This window comes from Diospyros lotus, chromosome 14 (genome assembly GCF_014633365.1).
Source record: "Diospyros lotus cultivar Yz01 chromosome 14, ASM1463336v1, whole genome shotgun sequence".
Classification (NCBI taxonomy): Eukaryota; Viridiplantae; Streptophyta; class Magnoliopsida; order Ericales; family Ebenaceae; genus Diospyros; species Diospyros lotus.
In genome coordinates, this window is record NC_068351.1 from 3,770,777 (window position 1) to 3,794,565 (window position 23,789).

A 23,789-nucleotide genomic window follows, 5' to 3' on the forward strand; every position below is an offset into this window, starting at 1 on the left:
ATGAGAAACACAAGTTATGGTGTATTTAATACATTTTATTTTTAGTATTATACATTTATATTTGTTAGTAATAAATATATCATATTTTAAAATATATTATTAATGAATAAAAATAGTCAAACACAAAATAAAAAGTGTATTAAAGCACATATATATTAGCAAAAAGCCATTTTAAAAAAAATGTAAAATGGCTTTATTTATTTGTTAGAAAACATTTTTCAAAAAAATGTTTTTCGAGTTTTCTTATATTCGGCGTCTGAAAAACATTAAAGTTAAATTTAATCACTTTCTGTCAATAAAAAGTGACTTCCTAAAATTATAAGAAAAATCAAGAAGTCACTTTTCAAAGCTATATAATCAAACTTGAATCTAGCTACAGAATTGAACTTGAATCTAGAGTATCCAACATCTTCTTTACCTCCATCGAGCTCCTCCTGTGTTGTCACCGCTATCCGTCAACTCCTCTTGCATCACCACTTTTACCTGTCGATCTCTGCTTGCCTTCACTTGCGTCACCATCTCTATTGGGCTTTTATCTTCATCCAAAACCACCTTTCTACCTCATTGTCTCCATTCTTCTTCGCCTCTATCCATTGAGCGCCACTTGCATTGTCATCTTCGTCTGTCTTTGACTAGATTTGCCTCTTTGCGTCACAATTTGGCCTTTTGTCTAACGCATCATCATCACCATCTAACCCTATATATATATATATATATGTCATATATAATTCTTGGTTTGATAATATATGATATTGTTATATTTTGATATTTATTGTTATTATATGTTTATTATGTTTTTTTACCTTTATGTTATAGATTTAATGATAAGGAAAAAAATATTACAATTTTCTAAAATATCAGCCAAATATTGAAAAATATTTTTCAGCAACATTTTCAAATTACAATCAAATAACATAAAATATATTTTAAAATAATACTTTTTAAAAAAAACTATTTTCTCGAGAAACTATTTTCCCTTAAGAAAACACTTTCCAAACCAACAATGAACTCTACTTTCTTTTAAATGGATGTTATTTAAGCTTAAAACGGTTACATACACATTTTAAAACCTTTTTTTGTTGTTATTTATTTTTATAATATTTAAACAAAACAAAATTAATTTTAAAAACTTCAAAATATGTCAAAATTCATAATGAGAAAACCCAAAAATATTTCAAAAAATTATTACAAGAAGAAAGCCGATTTACCCATACATCTTCTCCTTGCTTCTCTAGTTCTCCCCTTTATTTTCAAGACTAACTTGAATTTCATCCTCTAACTGTTGATGCAAATCAAATACATACAATCCCATCAATGAATGAAGACAACACTAAAGATTTTGAAGTTTAGATATCTATGAACTCAATAACTCATTCTTATTCAAATATTATATTAAATTATTGTTATATGTCACATATGAACTCACCATAATTTATCTTTATACTTGTTTGTATTATTTAAATCTAACACCCCTTAAAATTTGATTATAATTTGGCCTCTGTTGGGAAAATCATATAGTAGTGTGTTTAATTTTAAAAAAATTTCACATCAAAGTTATGTACTCCAAAAGCTTATACTAAACATATAAAATTTAGGTATTTAAGTAATATGATATTACATCATATGTAGTACAATAAATAACATACATGAAAGCTCGATGTCAGGTGAGTGTAGAAATTATTTTTATATTGTGATCGAATCCTTCTCAAACTATGGAGGGCATATTTTGTCCACATCTAGCAAGCTTTTTGGTATCAACTTGTAGTTCTCATCTCGTGCTAGCCAGAAGACATTGAGTCACTCACACTTGTCAGACTCTTCCAGTTTATCTAGAATTTTCCAGTTTAATGATTGAACTACGTACTTGCATCAACACAATAGACAAGGAGCATAAGTAGAGAAGAAAAAAAGTAGAGCAAGTCAGAGAAAGAAGACACAAGTTTTGTAATCTCAATTTCCCTCAATTCCCTCTCCGAACTTCCATTCTTGTGCCTTAAATTGGGTCCAAGAGAAGCCTCAACATGTCTCCCCAAGTTTAGCCACGAAGATGACATGTGTAAGCCACTAAACCGAGTAGAGGCAACAAAAACGATTGACCATTTCACTCGAGCTGTCGACCATTTTTCCCAACAATAGGGAAAATCAACTGAATGTTTACAGAGATAGTTGTCAGTTTCAACTTACATGTTATATGGTCCCAAATACAGTTGCAATCAATTCATTAACATGTAATGAACTACGTCATTAACTTTTAATGACATATTCTATCCTTTCATTAACTATTAATGATGTTGACAATGTTAGAATAATATGATCGGATCACATGCAGCAAAAACAAAATATATTTTTACAGATATCACATTTTTTAGATCATAAGGTTTATAAAACTAAAACATAAACAAAAGGTACTTGAAAACGAAATCTGATTCCGTTGACGATAACCCGTCGTATATCTCATACATGTGAAATGCCAAGTCGATCCACTCAAAATCGCCTGGACTACAAGAGACTTTGAGAAGAAATAACAAAGAATTGTCTGAAAATTATTTTCTTTATAGATTTAACTGAATGCACTTTTTCTCATCTTAGATTCAGGGCTTAATGCCTTATTTATAGGCAAAAAATCCTAAAACCCACCATGTTTGATATGCTAGCATGAAACTCAATCCAACTCGATTATTAAATAAACAATCATATTAATTATTTAACTATCTTTATTTATCCAATAAATAAATTGCACTATAACTAATAATTTCATAATTACTAATTTGTCATTTATCTCTTTAAAACGATTTCTTATTGGATAGAATTTTTTGTGTTCATAATTAAAATGGTAATAAGAATTAATTAATTATTAATTCCAATAAATCATGAGTGGCATCTAGTAATATGTTATGATTATCCAATTTATGGCGAAGTGAGGTAAACCTTATACTATGATACCATACAATACGATCCCTCTATCATTTTATATCCTGACAAGATACAAGATCATGGTCAAATCTTATTCTCGTCGTATGACTAAATTCAAAATTTATCTTGACTAATATGACACAACTTTTATGGAACACACATTCCATCGTCATATTACCTTATCTAAGGATTTATCGTCAAGTGACTATTAGATCGCATAGGCTATCCTCCTCGTATATCTCGAGGTGATAGATTTCATATCTTATGCACACATACTTCATGTGTCATTGAACTAGACACATAGATTCGTACAGTCGTCCCTGATTAGAACAACCACATAATATCGTTGATATCCTAATCCATAAATGACTGCACTCTCACCCTGCAATTAAAACACAATAAAAACAAATCATAATAAAATTTTTATATTTTTTTTATTTTAGTGAGAGGTTTATACTCGTCAGTGTACGAGTGCAGTTGTAGTCCAAATTTATATTTATATTTTCTGGATGAATCCAGGTCGTCCACTGAGAGATTTATTTATGGCAAAAGAAAAAGAATGTCACACACACGCACACGCATTTGGACAAATTGACAACAAGATTTTTTATGGTTTTGTTTTTAGACAACAGATACTAGAAAATAAAGTAAGGCAAAAATTGAAATAAACATTAAACGTAAAAATATGAATTTGGATAGTGCTTGAGTTAAGACAATTTCAGTACCAACCCGTTGATTCCCAAATTTTAGCATAAAAGATTAGCAACATTAATTTAATTTCAGATATGAGGATTTGTTATTAAATGCAATTAGAGATGATGATAGTTCTAGGTTAAGCAATCCCCATACATGATATGCGGGATTCTAATTTAAGCAACTACCATAAATTCAATTACAATTAATATACAAAACAACTAAATTAATAATCCGGATTTGGGTATGATAGCGTTTCCAGTTCTAGTAACTCTCATACATGGCATGAAAGCTCTAAGTTAGGCTTACGCTCCAATCCAAACCTAGTGATTTTTTAATAATTAATACACACTCATACTGAAATTTAAATTAATGTTACTTATTTAAAGCGCAGCTTTCTTTGGGAATCATTGGCGTTGGACACTGTCCTTGCCTTAACCCAAGATTAGATTTAACTACTCATTTTTATTTGAAAGTTAATTGACATAAATTTAAATGACGTAATTTAAATAACAGAATTTAAATGACAAGAAATTTAAAGGCATAAACTAACCGGCCATTTAGGCGGTGGATAATTAAATGACAAGAATTAAAATTGCAGAAATTTAAAGGCACAAATTAACCGGCCATTTAGGCGGTGAATAATAAAGTAATAATAAATGACATAAGAATTTAAAAAAAGAAAGAAAAAAGTAAGATTATAAGAGAAAGTACTAAAGAAAATGAGAAAGAACAAGAACAATTCTCAAAGAGAGAATTATAAGGAAACAACTAAACTTTTATTCAAGAATAATAATCACACTTACAAATGCAATCAAGTGAGCTATTTATAGGCCACAAGATGCAATACAAACCACACAATTTCAATTATTCAATTAGACATAATTATATCTAATGGGCACTCACACACTTAAAGTTAAATGGATTTTTTAACTATAATACACACCTAATATTAAATGGATTTTAGCTAAAATACATACCTAATAAAGCATTCATAAAGTTAAATGGATTTTAGCTATAATATCCACCTAATAGTTAAATGGATTTTAGCTAAAAAACACACCTAATAAAGCTCTCACATAAAAAATAAAAATAGATTTCTATAAATTGGTTTTTAATCTTCATTAGGATTAAAAATAATCCTTGGGCCTTCTCCAAATAATATTTTCCATGGGTTGCTCAAATTGAGCCTTAATTCTTCATGGGCTTGAATTCTTCATGGACTTTAATTTTTCATGGGTTTGATTTCTTCATGGACTTGATTTCTCCATGGGTTTGATTTCTTCATGGACTTGAATTCTTCATGGACTTTAAGTCTTCATGGGCTTGAATTCTTCATGCCTAAAAAAATAAAAATAATTTAATGTTATTAATAAATTATATATTATATATATATTACATGCATGCATATAATGATATATATGTATTATATATAATTTTATATATTATTATTATTTACTTTAGAACTTCATTTCATTCATCTTTCAATTTAAATTTACATATAACCATAAAATATATATTAATATCTAATTTAAACCATATTTAAGATCGAAAGAAGGGTATAATTATAACAAAATTTTTACAAAATTAACCACTAATCAATAAACACACAGATATCCATGCCATCTCAGATCTAAGAATTAGTTGTAAATCCATAGTTATTATTGAATCATTGACCCGTGACATAAATCCATGCGATTCAATATTAACATTCTCGTTCAGTGAACTCGTTCTCTTAACAAACACCCACTCATCTCCCTTCTATATCTCATATAGAATGGTACGATACTCATAAACATTATCTTTCAATATCTCATACCGAACAAAGAGAAAGATAATGTGACGGCCTTTGCGAGTTACTAATATCTGTGTTATAAACTCTATGAGCATGAACTTATTTATAGCATAACATATTATGGATTAACTGTCACGACTATTCTTAACATTTAAGAATAATATCCACTCCTTGTTACACTAAAGGACATTTATATGCTCAATTCAAACCATTTTATAATTTAAATTAAATATAAAACTTGTCATTAAATTGAATTTTAAAGAATTATAAGATCAAACTCATTTGTGTGACTATAATTGATCTTAAAAGCTTATATCTAACAAATAACACGATTGGTGCATAGTTTGTATACTAGACGTTACGCTATATAATGTATAAATTTTTACATTCATCTCCTAATAGCAATCAAATAACATCAAACTCTTTTGATGCTAGTTAAACACTTCGACTTATCTCAATAATCTCTCCATGTTCTCAAAACATTCTGAAATGCCCTATGTATCGCCTAGTAATGACCCAGAATAATATTGAAAGTAATGAAGTCTAATTTCAAGTTAACCTATTACAGTTAATGATTATCGTGTAATACAATCATACAATCACCCCACATATTGGCCGAATGAGAGTCATGGTATAATAAATTCACAAACTCAATAACTATATATTTAATATTATCAGCGTGACTAGATGACATCTCAGAAAACTCTTTCTTGATTAATCATACTGTCTTGCCCGAGGACTTTCTCATCATACTAATATATATACCACATAGGATGTTTATTTTAACTTAATGAGAGTGACGGATCATATTCGTAAACACTTGCCTTCATGCACTAACAATACAAGACCACATAAATAAATGTCCATACCTCGCAATAGGATAGTTCGCATCAACAAATATCGCACACTAATTTGCAGAACAACCGTGTCGCTTTAAGTCAAATGATCAATTACATAATTGCAACTTGATGACAGTATCATTATTTACCATGCCATGCGATCAATCATTGGTATCACGTTCTGCGTTTTTTTTCTAACAATCACCCATGAATTTACTATAAACACCACATGCTATATAGTATGTGAATCACTCTTAACCATTAATATCTCATACTAATTAAAGTAATAAATTATGTGGTAATTGTAATTGATTAATTAGAATCCACATTTGAATAATCTAAAGACCATAAACATTTAAGAAATTTCATTATTAGATGATCTCGTCATATATTTTTAACACTTTAAGAATAAGAATCTTAAATAAAAAATCTAGAAAATCATTCATACAACAAATTATAGAATAATAAATGATGAAAAACTTATTCTTATTAATATATATATATATATAAAGATACATCAAATATATTTATATGCTGACTAAATTTTATCTAAATTTAGTATTAGGGCACATCACTTAGAGCCCCTATATTTGACACATATATCACATGTTTACATAAGTAACATGATTCATGATTCAAATTTACTCTTCAATTCGATTTTAAAATGCCTTTATATAATAACTAAATAATATGATTGTAGGATGAGTTGCAAACGAAAAGAATAAAAATTCATGAGTTTTTCTGTTTTGTGTTTAAGTACTCAGTATATAGCAACTCTATTTGAACTTGATCATGAAGGTTATTTGTCAAGTTCGTCACCATAATCCTATTAATATGCACAATAATAGCTAGATTATGTATCTTACACTAAAATTAAGGTCTACTTTGCACAAATAAGTTCTTGTTTAAAACTCTATCTATTCATTTTAAAAAAAAAGGAATATATTCCTATTAAGCTAGTGACAACATTGGTGGTAAAACATAAGAGTTTCGAACTGTGATTTTTTTTTTTTTTGTTTTTGGATCAAATGCATAAATTCACCATTCAACTTTTATTATTTTTTTGTGACACCTTCAACTTTTATTGATTTCAATTGTATCTACGAACCAACTAATATAGTGTAAATTCATCTCTCAACTTTTATTTTTTATTGTGGCACTTTCAATTTTGTTTAGTTATAATTATATTTTTGAACCAGTCAATTTCATTTTATATGAACACTTAGTCAGTTTTGGACCAACGATTGATATTCACACATTTCTAATAACTTGAGGTTTGTTGTCTTGAGATTTGGATCAACAGTACAGTTTATTATTGATATTAATAAGAACATAATTCAAACTTTTGATACTATTTTCGTTTTGATTTCAAAACTTTTCAATTTAACCTAATAAAATAATATTACTTTTGCTTTTATTCTGTCTTCCAACAAATATGACACGACAACGAAGATGTGGTGATTGGATTGGAGATTTGCCCATCTTCTTGTTTTAGTGGGTGAAAATTATGGTGTTACAAAAAGAGTTTGTTTAAGAAAAAGAAAAATAAAAGAAAAGAATTAAATATATTTTTTTATTTTAATTTTGAATTTTTTTAATACAAATAAAATCTATATTATTAATACTAATAACTCATCACTTTGAGTGCACATCATGTTTTGTGATTCACGTTAATTAAGTATTTATATGACATGAAATTAGTTGTTTTATAGATACAATTGTCATCAAATAAAATTAAAAGTAATATAATAAAAAATAAAAATTAAATTTACATTAAATTAATTAGTTCAAAATGTATAAGTGAAATGAAGTGAAGTAAAGAGTGTCACGATAAACAAAAGTAAAAAGTTGAGGAGTTAAAATGATGCATTTGGTCAATTTTTGTCTTTGATTACACAATTTAATTTGTCGTGGCAACGGGGAAGTGTAATAGTGAAGAGCAAGTGTCCAACAGAGAGAGAGAGAGAAGGGGGGGGGGGGGGGGGGGGGGGTGTTGGAAGGGAGATCCGATGTGGCCCATTTCGATTGCAATTGCATCTCAATTTTCATGTCTTCGGTGCCTCTCTTCTGATCCAAAATCCCATACATGTTCTTCTTCTTCTTCTTCTCTTTCACTAGGGCGTCCTTTCTCTCTCTATCTCTCCACAGCTCGCCTTCTCTCTCCAAGGGCCTTTGAGCCGCGTCCTTCAATTCACGGCAATGGCGAAGAGTAGGACTCTTAAGACAAGGAAGAGTAGGGAGAACGCACGAGAGATTGATCACATACCCAAGTTTTGGCAGCGACCTAGAAGCCCAGGCGGAGCCAGACGCCGCACGGACTTCTCCATCTTCTTCTCTTCTTATTCTCTCTTCAACGGTCCTCTTGGTAAAGCTCTCTCTCTGTTCCCAATTGCGTTTCTTTGCTGTCGGGATATTGGTTATTTGGTGAATGGAGAAATATACATGATTATGCAATTCCATAGTCTTAGTAATTTGTAGATGTAAATTTTGTTCGCTTAATTGAGGTTGAGAACTTGAGATTGCTTCTTCGTCCTATTGTTGATTTGATTGCTGCAAATTCTGCTAATTGTTTCTCGTTGAGGGGCCTGAAATTACGTTCGGTTTGGGAATTACTTGAGCTTTCTAACATTGGCGATATTGATACTGCCTGTGAGTTTGTTTTGACTCTAATTACATCGTTTGCTTTCTTTTGTTTGTCAGTCTGTAAATGGTAAGTGCATTATAAGTAAAATATAAAACTAGACGACTCCATTTTCTAAGTCTGTCTTAGAATCATATAACCAAACAAGGGCTCACTGCCTCAGACAAGGTAGCATTAAACAGTATTAGTTATTGGATATCGTATCATGGTATGGTCAGTTAAGCTGCATGCACAAAGAACAAACAGTGGCCCTAGTTGAGACAAAATGTTCCATCTAAGTAACTTGTGAATACAACAAACGCAAATTCCTGTCTCATGGTCTCATGACAAGCTGAACTCACATTGAAATGCATTCATTATCCATATGTCCAAGAATAATGGTTGATAAATCATAAAGAAACTGAGATCCTGGTGTTATAACTTTGCATGGCTTGTTGGATTGGGTATTGCTATATTGCTAACCAGAATAAAATGACGTGAAGCAGGAAAGAATGACCTCTTAAAGGGAGAGTTTGATATGCCACAAGTGCTAAGTTCTAGCTGAAGTTGACTTTTGGGTCCATAGGATCAAATGATTTGTCCAAAATCTCCCTAGTAAACTGCCAGTGTGAAATTGGGTCATGATAAATTTTCCTCTTTTAATTTCTGGCATCCTATGAGGTCAAAAATCTCATATCCATTATGATCCAAGTTAGTTTCAAACACTTTCTTGGCTTAAACCTACTCTGCAATGGTCTTAGGTTGGCCTTGATACCGTTTGCAGCACCATGGGTCCTTACTTAAAAGTGCTAGCTAAGGCTGACTCTTGGGTTCTAAGGATCAAGTAATATACCCAAGACTTCCCCAGTAGACTGCCTACGTGGGACTGAGTTGTGACAGTTGGAATGAGCCTGTAGATTGGCAACATTGGCCCCTTGCTTTATGTTAAATGGCATTGTTACCATATGAAATCCCATTCATATTTCTGTGTTGCAGTCAGAAGATAGAAGAAATGCCTATTAGAAATGATGGAATTTGGCATACTGGTTGTTATTTTAGTCAGAGAGTGTCTTGGGAGAAAAAAGATAAACAACTGACAATTAAGAGTAATGGGAAATATTCAAAACTAAGATATAAAATTTTGAATCTGTATTTCATAATAGATTGAGTATTTATATGTTGAGAGCATAGAATATTTTTCTCGGATGTTTCTCTTAATCTTCTTTTTTCAGGCTGTTAGAAATCTGATGCTCATTGAATTTTAAATTCACTTCCTTGTTGTTTTATAAATGATTACTTTTTTTTTTTCTTGTAACTTCTATTGAAACATGATGTTATAGGTTTATTGCTGGAGTCCTCAAGTAGCAAAGATAAACCAACTATTGATTCTATCATTGAATTGGAACAAGTGAGGGACAAGAGAAAAGAAATTCTCGAGCTCCCTGAGGTCGGGTGCAACAATTTCCTGGATAAACGAGGTCAAATTTTCTCAAATGTTATTGAAGTTCCAGTTGTAGAGGCTGAATCAGCCACCCAAAATGCTGTTCTTGAAGCCTGGAGCAGCAGGTTTGTCCCATAGCAGGATTATCATACTCTGAGCTCATCTTTTAAATACCCTTCAAAAGCTGATGGATGCATGGATGATACTGTGGGTGCTAAACAAATATCTATCTGAACTTAATTACAAGCTTGGCGAAGCATAGTCACTTAATAAGCAAGTGAAGTCTGAAAAGACCAAATCTTGTTTCCTTGTGCTTGTGAACAGCGCTGCCCATAGATTCAGGAATCTGGATACTGGACACACATGCACATCTGCACAAAATTGGGAATCATGATTTGTGTCTTATGATCTTCTCTGACCTCTTCCAACATATGCTGAACTTGCTTCCTCTTTAATCTTAGCCTGTACATTAACCATACTTTCAAACCCCTGCTAAAAATGGAACCTCTTCCTTCTTTCTTTCTTTTTTTCCCTTGCTAAACACCTCTTCTTTGTTTCAATTGGAAGCAAACTTGAGTACTAACTGAGTACTTGCAGCAAAAAGAAAAAAAAACCTTGGACAATAGTGTTGAATGCAGGAATTTCCTGCACTCACGAGACACCTGTCTAAAAATTTATTGTCTCCTTGTTTGAACCTTGATTTTTCTGTAGTTCAGTTCTTTTGAACAGCCCTCACTAGTTTCTACAATGTTGCTCTAGTTAACAGGAAATAGTAAAAGGTTTTATGTTCTGTGCTTATTTTACTATCTAAAATATGCAGCTGCTCTTCTCAAATAGTTTTACTTATTTAAAATGCTATTTATACATAGAAACCAACATACTTATGAGTATCTTGAGCTTGATTTACATCGGTAACTTGTAAGTGTTAGGGGTTTGCTCCAAATATCTTCTTTCCTTCCAGCCAAAAAGGAAAAAGAAAAGAAAAATGTAAGATGATCTTTCTATCTTTACTGAGTAATGTGCCTGTCCCATGTCATGTAGGGATGCCAATAAACAGGAAAGTGATATAGTCAGCAAACTTGAATACAGCCCTGAAAAATCACAAATTACTAACAGCAGCAATATCTGCACAACTCCAGGAAGCACAGAGTGGGATAAAACAGCTTACCAACTTTGGTGGCCTACAGAAGTAAGTTACAAATGACTTTCACATTGTGCAGTAAAATCTTCAGATGATTCTCATACCAAATTGTGCTGGCAATACTTATATTTCTGAATATATTAGTAATTTATTAAATATCAAGCTATCTTGAATGGCCGCCATATGCCATAATCATCTTTTGAGACACAAACTGCTGTGTCTGGTTTTGTTTCTAATAGCAATTTTTTTTTTAATAAGGGAAAGGAAATAAATCTGTGAGCATCTAGAACATGGCATCCACTGCTCCCTCTTTACAAGAAGGTCTAGAAGTAGTAGTAGGTAATCTGAATTACCACTGTTTAACAGGTCATGCCCAGCAGAATATATTTCTATTGTTATTCTAACAGTAGTTTTACTAATATTTATGAAACGTGCTGCTGTTATGTTGGCTCTTTCCAAATCCTGGGAGAAAGTTCAACCAGACTTGACTCTTAAGGACCCAGTTGCAGATTGGCACATCTTAATAGAATGCTATGGTAACCATTTGAAGTGAGATTATGATTAGTTCTTGGTACTGGGTTTATATATACCACAAGAGCAGCAAATTCAGTAAATCTGACTGGTATTCAGTTTTTCTGGATAATAAAATTTAAGAATCACTTTTCAATGTTGGGTTGATCCACCTAGGGATCTTTCATATTTATTGATGTAAATACTGGTTTCCTACTTCTCTAAGGACCACTTATAGAAATGCCTATGTACCAAAGTTGAAAAGGTTATATCCAACGTAGCTCAGGTGCTGATGTGCTCATACTAGGGGCCCTATTTGTGTTTTAAGTTTGAAGCCAGGTTGGGGTGAGTTTGATGTCAAACTCAGTAACGTGAGTGTTTGTTGCAACGCCAATTTTTTTCAATTCCACTCAATTGTGGTGAGTTTATGGCTTCAAACTCAATCTCTTGATTTTGATGAGGTGAGGTGAGTTTAGGTGAATTAAAGCTTTCTAATTTATTGAGATTATGAATATTATAATTTTAACAATAATAATTATAATACTAGATTATATAATATAATGTATATTATATTAATAATTGAAACTCAACTCAATAAATTTACCAAATAGTTTATTTGCAATTCAAACCATCTCCACTCATTTTTTTATAAGTCAATCCCAATCGGGCCATAGAGAAACCGGTATATTATTGTTTTACCTGCTGCAATGTTGATGGGGGAAATGATCATAGTGACGCTCTGAATGGTAAAATGCATATTTTGATCTGTGAGTAAAATAAGCTCATTAAAGAGGGTGTCCTTTGTACACAAGGCTCACAACTTTGAGAGATCGGGTAAAGGTCGTTCTTGCATTCAGCTGTAATGCCTTGTCCTTGCTTTGCAAAGAGGCTTTTTTTTACAACTCTTAACCTGTGACTTTCCAATCACAGAGGAACAACTTTAGCATAGCCACCAACACTTGCCTTTGAAGATAGACTCATTATTGCAAATATTTCTTATTTTCAAATGTAAAGGTGGTCTAAACGAGTATAGTTCCTTCAATCTAAATTTAATAGCATCATCCTTGAGCTAGTTTATGTTTGATTTCGCTAACAATCAGAAATTGTTGGGTTTCATAATATACTCTCTATACTTGGCACATACATTTGCTGTTTTGTCTATGCAGTGCTCCCAATAAATGGGTTATGACTCTGTAGAAGATTTCCATGATGTCTTGAAACAAGTATTGCTACATCAAAAATCTATCATGATTGATAATTCTTATAGCTTTTAGATTGTGCCGATGCAAATAATACTCTGTTGTACACTTTATATGGTTGCAGGCATTACATAAAAGTGAAAGCCAAAGTTTGGGCAAACAGTGTGTTGGATCTTCAGATGATCCTAATTGTTCAAATAGACGAGATGAATCACCTGGTATGTTCTGTTTATTCTGAAACAAAACTCAATAGATATAGAACCTCGAAATTCTCAGTTAAAGACCCTGTATATTGTTGCATAAGGTCAATTAACTCTGGAACTTCTTGATGTCATGCTGGGTTGATCATCCACACACCCACACACACACTAAAAATGTGTGGATTTGCAATTTAATTTGGCAAACTACTGCAAAGTAAGGCTCGTGCTGTTGCTTTCATTGTAACTTCACCTCAAAATCATTTAGGGGGATGGGTTTTGAATCTTCTTCCTCGTCTGTTCTTTGAATAACATTCAAGACTGTACCTTACAAGCAGATTTACTCTTATCTTCTACGAATTCTAAACTTGTGATTCTTGTATTAATCAACAGAGAAGTGGAACTCATCAAGTTCAAGTAGATCAGAAAGCGATTGCCTGGAAAGGAGAAGAGGCAAGAGACAAAGGAAACCGAAAGTTCACTTTGATGTGAGTTGCGACCATTATTTTTTTGCACTATTATTGGACTTTTTTATGTTTTTTTTTTATATTCATGAGAACCCGCAGCCACTACCCTATGCCCTAAACCTTAAGCCACTAGCATTTGTATGTGTTGGGGGTGAGTTAGTGAAGGTTATCTTCTCCCTTTATGCAGGAGGTGAATTTTCATTTAAAGTCGGTCAGAAGGGTTCGTCGATTCAGGATAATGCGGTTTCTTGGCCTTGCAGCTCCAATTGGGTCTCCTTTTTCTCTCACACACATCTAACCACTACTTGGAGCTAGTATAGATTTTTATTTTTTTCACAATTTTTTTCCATATATTTACTTACATAAAAGCATTAGTATGCTTCTTCTTGTCTGTGCTATTGAGGAGATTGATAGCATCTCTCTATTGTAAAATTATTATTTTAAGCTAATATGACTAGGATTTTGACTCTTTATCTCCCTTTTTTATCTTGTATTTCCTTTAAAATGCTTGATTCTTGGCTGATGCACCAAGTTTAGAATGTGAGTAATTTTTTTTATTTTAAGGGCTTCATCTGTAATAGTTTGCTAATTTGTGATTTTTTAATTTGGGTTTTTCGTAGATCCAAAATAAAAGAAAGAAAGTTGAATTATTAGCTATAGAGCACAAGAATATGCAGAAAAAAAAGGGGAAATTATTTCTTTATTAAGCTAATTTGTGATTTTTTTAATTTGGGTTTTATATCATTATCTTTTGATTCTTATAAATTCCAAAATATTCAGAAGGACAGTGATATTAATGTTTCATGAATAGGATTATTAATTGAAACTATTTTTCAACATTAAATATCGTTATTTATTTTTAGATAAAATGTCAAATAAGTTGTCGTATTTTAGTTTTGATATTAAATTAATTATTATGTTTACAAAAATATTAAATAAATTATTATATTTAAAAAATACACAAATTATGAGTACGTGAGGTTATTCAAATATGAATTTGCGACCAACGGTATTTTGATTGGAAATATAATTTACAGGTTTAATAAAATTAAAATATTATTAGACAGCATTAAAAATATATTTATCATAATAATTAATTTACCCCCTAAATATAAAAGTTTAATGGTTTATCAGACTATTTCTAAAATATAATAGTCAAATCAATTTTAAAATTTAAAATATAATATCTTATTTTACTATATTAAAATCTCGATAACTAAATAGCTTATTTACACCCCAAGACTTTTATATTCAAAGGCTACATAAAGTAAAAGAAAAGGGTTCTGAATCTGTTTACTTAGGGAAAATGATAGTAATTTTTTCAAAAAATAAAATTAAAAATTGTGTTCAAAATATATATTTTTTTAAATTAGAAATTAAAATTATACTATTCTTTATAAAATATTTTGGTGATGTTTTTATAGAAAAAAACATGCTTTTTAATTTGAGTCACATCTTGAATTTTGCCAACAGTGATATTTTCTCTTTTGATTCTCTTTTTTTTTTAGTGTTTCATTTACACTCACTTATTCACTTATCACATTTTCATCTCTTTTTTTATATTGTCATTTGTAATTGATACAACGAACATAACTTATATTTTTTTTTGTCACTTTTATCTTTGCCACTGACACGATAACACTTCATCATTTATTTTTTCTGATCTTGATTAGTACCATACGGCCTTCCTTTGTCACTAAGATAGCTAGTAAGAGTTCTTCTTTTTATAAAGTCATTATGATTATTTAATTATTTCTTTGCTGTTAATCTTTATATCTCTTATTCTACACGATTTTAAATATATTATTTTTATTTTTTAAAGTCTCAAATGATTTTGTATTTAATAAAAACAATTTTTTTTCTAATTTTTTGTAAAAATAAAAACATAGGCATAGAGATAAAAGTAGAAGGCAAAATAAAAAAAATTATTTGTAAAAAAATAAGATAAGTAGAGATGTGCAAATGGTTTGATCAAAATTTACTAATTGAGTAAATTAAATCAGTGAAGTAAAATTGAATCGAACCGAATCGATTAATTAATTTAATAATTAAAAAAAAAAATTAAATCGTATGAATCGAATCAAAATCAATTAAACGAAAAAATGTAAAAAAATTAAAGAAAATTGAAATAATTTATAAAAAACACATACATTTGGAAAAATAGCGTTGTTTAATAAATATTAAAATATTATTGTTTTAAAGTTTAATTATCTTAATAAAAAATTGAAAATCAAAGTCCGAATGAATTGAATTAATGTAGAAAAAAAATTGAAGATAAATTAAATCGATTTAATTCAGTTAATTGAAGTAAATCGAATTTTTGCTCCACAAGGTGCTTTGCGTTTCTGCGGTTCATTTCTGTTTCTCTGATTACATTCCCAAATCACATCAGAGACAGGCAAATAGGCCGCACCCGGCCGCTGCACTGCTGTCTCTGCGTTGTCGGTTTTGCTTTCTTTTCTTCTTCCTCCCCCGTCCCCCTCCCCATCTGTCTCTGAATTTGGTAATGGCTTCGTCAAGCTCCGGAAACTCCATTCCCGCTCCAGGTAACCCCCAATTTCCCAATTCATTTCTCTCTTCGTGCCTAATTTCCCTTCAATTTTGCCTTTCAGCCTGTAGTATTTTCTTCTTCTAACTCTCTCTCTCTCTCTCTCTATATATATATATATATATATATGTTTTGCAGAAGCGGTTCAGGTCCTAGTCTCGTCGTTGGCCGATGAATTTGCCATGGTCAGAGAAGCCTCCATGGCTTCTCTCAAGGACATCGCTCTTTTGTAATATATCTTTCTCTAAAATTCCGTGTTCATTTATCTTTATATGTATGTGCATACATTCGCGTGTTCACATAGAGGGCGGGGTTGTGGGATTGTGACCATGGCGTCACAGGTTTAAAATTTTATATTACGGAAACAGCTATCTCTCAAGAATGCAGGGAAAAGGACGGTGCCTAAACCCTTGGCTGGGGTTTGTGCATTGGGGTCCCTGTCCGTGGTTATATAGAGGTTGGCGGCTTAATCTGTTGGTTGGGAATTGCAGGAACCCACTTCTGGTTCTGGATTGTTGCTCTGCGGTTTCGCGAGGCGGGCGCCGGGTACTAATCTGAACATGTTGACTTTCTCTCTGTCTGTTTCTCTTTGGAATTGTTGTGCTGTAATTGGTGGATTAAAAAATAAATTTCAGCGGTTTGGGAATATGGCCGGTGTGTTTCAAGTAATGGCTGTTGCTATCCGTGCTTTGGACAAGAAAGGCGCTGATCCTGCCGACATGGCAAAGCTTGCCAAGATTGCCACGGCTGAGATGATCTCCTCTAAGGTTGGAATTTATCTTACATTGGAATTTGAGCTAGTACACAGATTCAAAGTTAGTGACCTTTTTTAGATAGCTCAATGGTAACTTAATAGGGTATTTGGAATTTTATGTTTTTTTTTTTTTTTTTGGACAAGTAAAGCGCACTTGGAATTTCATACTAATCCTTACTTTAGCATCCTTTCTTCATTACTATTATCTTCGCTGAAGTTATGTTGAGGATTGTGGTATTGTAATTCAAGCACGAGTTTGGCTTAAAATTAGTTAATGCGCAGGAAGGATAGTAAGAGCTTTATAGGTGCTTTTCAAAATTTCATTTTAGGCTTTACTTGGGCACATTCCCTTCGCTTTTCCTTTAAGTTGTCTGTGGCACTAAAGATGAAATCTGTTCTTCCATTTTCATTTTTCCAACTTTATATTTGGTTCATGCGTCATATGAATAACCAGGATAATAGAGGAAAAGGCTTAAGAATAGAATTTTACATATCTGTTCCTTTCCCTTTATTTATTTAACATGCAAGAAGACTGATAGAAGCACTTGTAAGGTGAGTGGATAAAATGGAGGAAAGTTGTAGCATAAGAGGGAGGGGAAGACCAAAGAAAACTTGTGGGGAAACCCTTAAAACCTTAGAAGCTTATTGGTTTTGAACAAAAATTTTGATGGAATTTCCTTTGTGTTGGCCATAATGGTTTTGGAGTTTCACTTGCAAAAGAGAAATGACGTTATAACTCATATCATGGGTTGATATTGCCAAATCAATTTATCTTTGACGTTTCTGATAGAGCAACATAATTAGGCAATTCATTATATATTGGGGTCTTCTCTAGTGTGATAGGTTGGAAAACTGTCAGAAGCTTATTGGTTTTAAACTGACAATTCTGATGGAATTTCCTTTGTGTTGACCATAAGAGACAATGTTGTTTTTGGAGGGAATAACATTTTCTTTATAATTACGTGGATTGATATGGTTAAGTCAGTGAATCTTCGAATCCAGTAATAATTTTTCATCCTAATAGGTTTCATTTGTGCATTCAATATGGAAGATTGTGAAAGGTTCCCAAGAATCTCTATCAAGTGACTGTTTATGATTAACTTAAGAGGAAATTTAGTCAGAGCCTTATTTTCTGGTACTCAAGATTCTGAGTAGCTGAATGTCAACATGGAAAAGAAACATTGGGATATCCATTGGTCTTAGTAGTATAGCTGGTGGGGGTAACACATTATCCTTTACTTGATTACTGACTGTAAAACTTTTTAATACTGTATTATACTTGGGAACTTGGATTTCACGGTGCTAATGAGTGAGATCAGATATTGAAGTGTACGAAAGGATGGCCACGTGGAGTTCTTTTTACCATTTTCTATGATGATCCTAGCATTCACCTAAAAGTTTTTCTTGTTAAATTAACTCATCCTATCACCCAAGTGATATTTTGCAAACTTGCTCCACAGGAATATTTTTGTCTGTTAGCTGCTATTTTGCCCCAGAATTATTCCTTCACATGCCAATATCCTCAACAACCTAAGTAAACAGTTTTATGCTCTGTCCTTGTAGTGCTTCTGTTAGTCTCAAGTAATAAAATAATGATGTTATTGAATGCTGTTTCAGAAGTCATTTGAAGCCTAAATCTTTATCAGGTTGAACTGATAATTGTTTTTTTGTTCTTGTCAGTAACTCATATTCATGAATGAGGTGTTATTTGTCCATATCATGTACTAATGAGATAAGGGAGTGCTATTGTAATTACAATATACTAGAGGTAGGAAGTAGCATATTAGAAAGTATGCAGTAGGGAGTTGTATTTTGTTTGTTACTGCATTAGGTAGCTGGTACATTCCCAGCAACGGTAATCTGTTACCGCACATGGGAAGGGATTGGGTCAGCTATATATACGAGATGATCATTCCCCATCATTATCGAATGAATGAATATTCTTTGAATTTCTAAACTCTCTCTCTCTCTCTTCCTTCCTAAACTTCTCTGTTTTCGCTCTTGATCATTCAAGCGATCAAGTAATTCCAGTTAGACCATCGGGAGCTGGCATTTTGGTATCAGAGCGGTGCTCTTCGGCATCGATCGAATAGGAGAAAATTATCACCATCGTCGATGGAATGAGGATGAAGCAAATGGAGTTCTAGCCACAGTAAGTAACTGTAGCGATGGCGGAGATGCAAACAAGAATGGGGACTCTCGAATCCTCTGTTGGAGCAGGGGTTGATGCTCGAATTGATTAGATGATGGAAAGGTGGCGGGGGGAAAACCGGGAACAGAGTGCTCTACTTTGGGAGTAGATGATGGAGCAGATGCACCAGTTCATGAGGATGTTTGCATCCCAACAGTCGATAAGACTCTCACCTGAGTTTCCTCATAAGGAGAGGTCGGAGCCTATTCTTCTCGGAGTGGGAATAGAGCACTGACTAGTGGGGACGTTAGAGTTTGAGTTTGAGTTTGAAGCGGAGGTGATAGGAGAAAATATACAAGAGAGGAGGTCAAGAGCTCAGGCTAATCGTAACCAACTGAGCTTTCCTGTGCCCAAACTGGAGATTTTGTTTTTTAACGGAGAAAATCCGAGATGGTGGGTAAGGAGGTGTGAGTGGATGTTCGCCCTATATCAAGTACATGAACAACAAAAGATCACCTTGGCTTGTGCTTACTTGAACGATATGGGTGACGCATGGTTCCAAGGGTGGATTGTGGTGAAGGAAGGAGTATGAAGGATATAATTGAGGAGTTCAACAAACTCAAGCAAAATGGTACAGTGCGAACCTATCAGCTCAAGTTTGAGGAGCTAAGGTCCTTAATGATTGTGCACAATCCCCATATGTCAGAAGAATACTTTGTGTCAAGTTTTATTAGTAGCCTCAGGGATGAAGCAAGGCTCATGGTGAAGATGATGCAACCTATGATAGTCAAGCAGGCTGCAGAGAGTGCAAGATTGCAAGAAATAACTATCGAGGCACTGTTGAAGATGCAGAGGAGTCAAGTGAAAGGAGTGATCACCGGGGGTTGGTAGTCTAGAAGTAGGGCCTTAGGAAAGGAGATAGGGCACAGTGGCAAGGGTGTCCTGGCATTACCTCCTGCAGCCCCTAATCTAATAGATGGAGGGAGGTTAATAGAATAGAGGGAGGTTAATAGAATAGAGACGTCAGGCGGGCCTATGCTATAGATGCGGAGATAGATACTTCCCAGGACATAGGTGCAAGGGCTAACTCTTGTTACTAGAAAGGGAAGATGATGAAGTAGAAGTAGCAGAAGAAAACTTTGAGGTTGAAGGGGAGGATAAAGGAGAAATCTCCCTACATGCACTAAAGGGATTGGCACACAGTAAGATTATTAAGGTGGAAGGAAGAGCCCACAATTGTCCCGTAATGGTACTCATCGATAATGGGAATACCTATAGCTTTTTGGATGAAAGCATGGCAAAGAAGTTGGGGTGTGAGGTCTCGAATTCTCACCCTCTTTTAGTGACAGTGACAAATGGTAATAAGGTTTTAAGTCAGTCCTCATGCTTGGGGTTTTGTTGGGAGATGAATGGGGAAGAATTCATGGTAGATTTGAGATTATTGAAGTTGGGGGGATGTGATGTGGTGCTTAGAGTGGACTGGATGAGAGGGGTGAGCCCTATTAGCTTTGATTTCAATAAATGGAGGTGACCTTTGAGAAAGAGGGGAAGAGAAGGGTTTTAACTGGCAACCAAGAATCAGGAGTGTGTGAGATGATATCGAGGAAGAAGCTACAGAGAATGCGCAAGAGCAAGTTCTCCCAAGTGGCACAGCTGTCTCCACCCATGCCTTGGGAACCACCGAAGGAGGGTAAGAGCAAGAAGGGGCATTGGCAGTAACTATGAGCAACCATCCACATGATCAGTGGAAGGTACACGAAACTAACTCTCTCAACATGCTGTTAATTGAGTTTAGGGACCTTTTTTTCGAGCCTAACTCCCTACCCCCTGAGAGACCCTGTGACCACACTATCAACCTTAAGCCCAACTCTGAGCCAATTAATGTGAGATCCTACTGTTACCCACCTAAATAGAAAATCGGAATCGAAAAGCTCATTAAAGGCATGTTGCAAAAATCTATCATCCAACCTAGTCATAGTCCATTTGCATCACCCGTATTACTCGTAAAAAAGAAATATAGTTCATGGAGATTTTGTGTTGACTAGCGTCAAGTCAATGCCATAACCATCAAGGACAAGTTTCCCATACCCATTGTGGAAGACTTACTTGATGAGTTGAAACATACATATGTTTTTACTAAGCTAGACCTCATATCCATCACCAAATTTGGATGGAGCCTCAAGATATTCCTAAAACCGCTTTTAAAACTCACCAAGGGCACTACGAATTCAAGGTAATGCCCTTTGGACTCACCAACGCCCCAACTACCTTTTAGGCGTTGATGAACCAAATCTTTGAACCCTACTTGTGTAAATTTATTCTAGTCTTTTTTGATGATATTCTAATTTATAGTCCCTCATTTGCCAAGCACCTAGACCACTTGAAAACCACCTTTGAGGTCTTTAGGCTCAATAAATTGTAAGTTAACGAGTCTAAGTGTGCCTTTGCACAGAGACATGTGGAGTATTTAGGTCTATAATATCTAATGTAGGGGTAAGCACAGACCTTAGCAAGGTAGCAACAATGGTGAAATGGCTAAGGCCTCAAAATGTTAAGGGATTAAGGGGATTTTTGGGTTTGACTAGTTACTACTGCCAATTTGTCAAAGATTATGGAGTAATCAACCAGCCATTAACAGAACTACTGAAGAAGGATGGGTTTCATTGGAATGATAAGGCATAGGAGGCCTTCTGTAAGCTTAAGCGGGCTATGGGTGAGGTGTGGTGTCAACATTAGGGTTGCCAGATTTTGACAAGCCATTCATCTTGGAGACAGATGCTAGTGCTAATGGAATTGGGGCCGTGTTGGTTCAAGAGGGAAGACCTCTAGCCTTTCTTAGCCAAGCATTAGCTCCTTGACATCTTGGGTTGAGTGTATACGAGAAGGAACTTCTTGCAGTGTTGATGGTTGTAGACAAGTGGAGACATTATTTAGAAAGGAGCAAGTTTGTGATCAAAACAGACCACGAGAGCTTAAAGTTTTTATTACAGCAGAAGTTACATACACAGTTGTAGCGTAAGGGAATGACTAAGTTAATGGGATTGGATTATGTAATCCAATATCGGGAGGGGAAGGAAAATCTGGCTGTAGATGCATTATCTAGGTGCTAGGAAGAAGGAAACTCTGCTGCTCTTACAATAGTAGTTCCAGATTGGTATCAGGAAGTGGTCTCGTCTCAAGCTACGAGACTAATGAGAACATTCAGGAGCTTCTACAACAACTGCTGGTGGATCCTAATGCCAGGTAGGGATATACCTTAACCAATGGCCTTATCAGGAGCCAAGGAAGGCTGGTGTTAGGGAAGGATGAGAATTTGAAGAGGAAGATTGTGGAGGCACTGCACAGTTCACCAATATGAGGACACTTAGGCATAGTTAATACCTATCACAGGGTCAAGCAGCTCTTTCACTGGCCACGGTTAAAAAGGTATGTGATGGAATTTGTGCTGAGTTGTGATGTTTGTAAAAGGTGCAAATCAGAAACGATGGCCACTCCAGGTTTGTTACAACCCCTAGATGTACTAGGAGGACCTTGGGAAAGTATCTCAATGGATTTCATTGAGGATTTACCCAAGTCAGAAGGGTGAGATTGCATTATAGTGATAGTTGATAGGTTTACAAAATATGCCCTTTTCATAGGCTTGACCCACCCCTACACAGCTTAGGAGATAGCTAAGGTGTTCTTGGATCAGGTGGTAAAATTACATGGAGTCCCTAAAGCTATAGTATCCGATTGGGACAAAATTTTTACCAGCCTATTGTGGAAGGAATTGATGAGCTTATTAGGGGTCAAACTCAACATGTCAACGACCTGCCATCCTGAATCTGATGGCCAGACTGGAAGAGTAAACTAATGTTTGGAGACATATTTGCGTTGTGCTTGTTTCCTACAGCCAAAGACTTGGCATAAGTGGCTTGTGATGGCTCGATGGTGGTATAACTTCAACTACCACAGCTCTATCAAGGGATCCCCTTTTGAAGCCTTGTATGGGCACAACCCACCCTTGCTGCCAGAATTGGGAAGCTTCTCTATAGTGGTAGTTCTACATGCCTACCTACAGTAAATGCAATAGGCCTTTCAAGTGCTCAAGACGGAATTGGCCAATTCAAGGAATTGTATGAAACAATTTGCTGACAGAAGGAGAAGTGAAAGAGAATTCTAGGTGGGAGACTTGGTATATTTGAAGCTTAAGCCAAGCCATTTGAAAGCCCTAGTTCAGAAGCCAAACTCAAAGCTCAACCCGAAGTTTTATGGGTCGTTTCCAATTTTAGCATGCATGGGAAGTGTGGCCTATTGACTATAGATACCGAAAAACTCCAACATACATCCAGTCTTCCATGTGTCACTCCTCAAGAAGGAAGTGGGAGCGCCAACAAGTCAGTCCAACTCTACCCTACTTTCCAGATTCTGATGGCAGTGCAAGGGAGCCTAAGGCTATAATTGATAGAAGGGTCATTTATAGGCAAGGGGCTCCCATCGCTCAAGTTCTCGTCCAATGGTCTAACCTCCATCCCGACAACAACACTTGGGAATATCTCCCA

General features: G+C 34.2%; 2 protein-coding genes across 2 annotated transcripts in view; both read left to right on the forward strand.

Annotated features, from left to right (window-relative positions):
* The first annotated feature begins 8,216 nt into the window (after nucleotides 1-8,216).
* On the forward strand, nucleotides 8,217-14,299 carry LOC127789519 (uncharacterized). The gene is made up of 6 exons (XM_052318402.1): nucleotides 8,217-8,605; nucleotides 10,201-10,426; nucleotides 11,343-11,490; nucleotides 13,276-13,369; nucleotides 13,742-13,836; nucleotides 14,003-14,299. Exons 1-6 carry the CDS (start codon nucleotides 8,440-8,442, stop codon nucleotides 14,111-14,113), a joined length of 840 nt encoding a protein of 279 aa, XP_052174362.1. The 5' UTR covers nucleotides 8,217-8,439; the 3' UTR covers nucleotides 14,114-14,299.
* Nucleotides 14,300-16,180: 1,881 nt separating this feature from the next.
* The window catches only part of LOC127789872 (protein SHOOT GRAVITROPISM 6-like), an 85,326-nt gene continuing 77,717 nt past the window's right edge, over nucleotides 16,181-23,789 (forward strand). Inside the window, 4 exon segments of the mRNA XM_052318926.1 lie at nucleotides 16,181-16,361; nucleotides 16,502-16,592; nucleotides 16,855-16,909; nucleotides 16,999-17,130. Coding sequence (XP_052174886.1) covers nucleotides 16,322-16,361; nucleotides 16,502-16,592; nucleotides 16,855-16,909; nucleotides 16,999-17,130 — 318 coding nt within the window. The 5' untranslated portion in view covers nucleotides 16,181-16,321.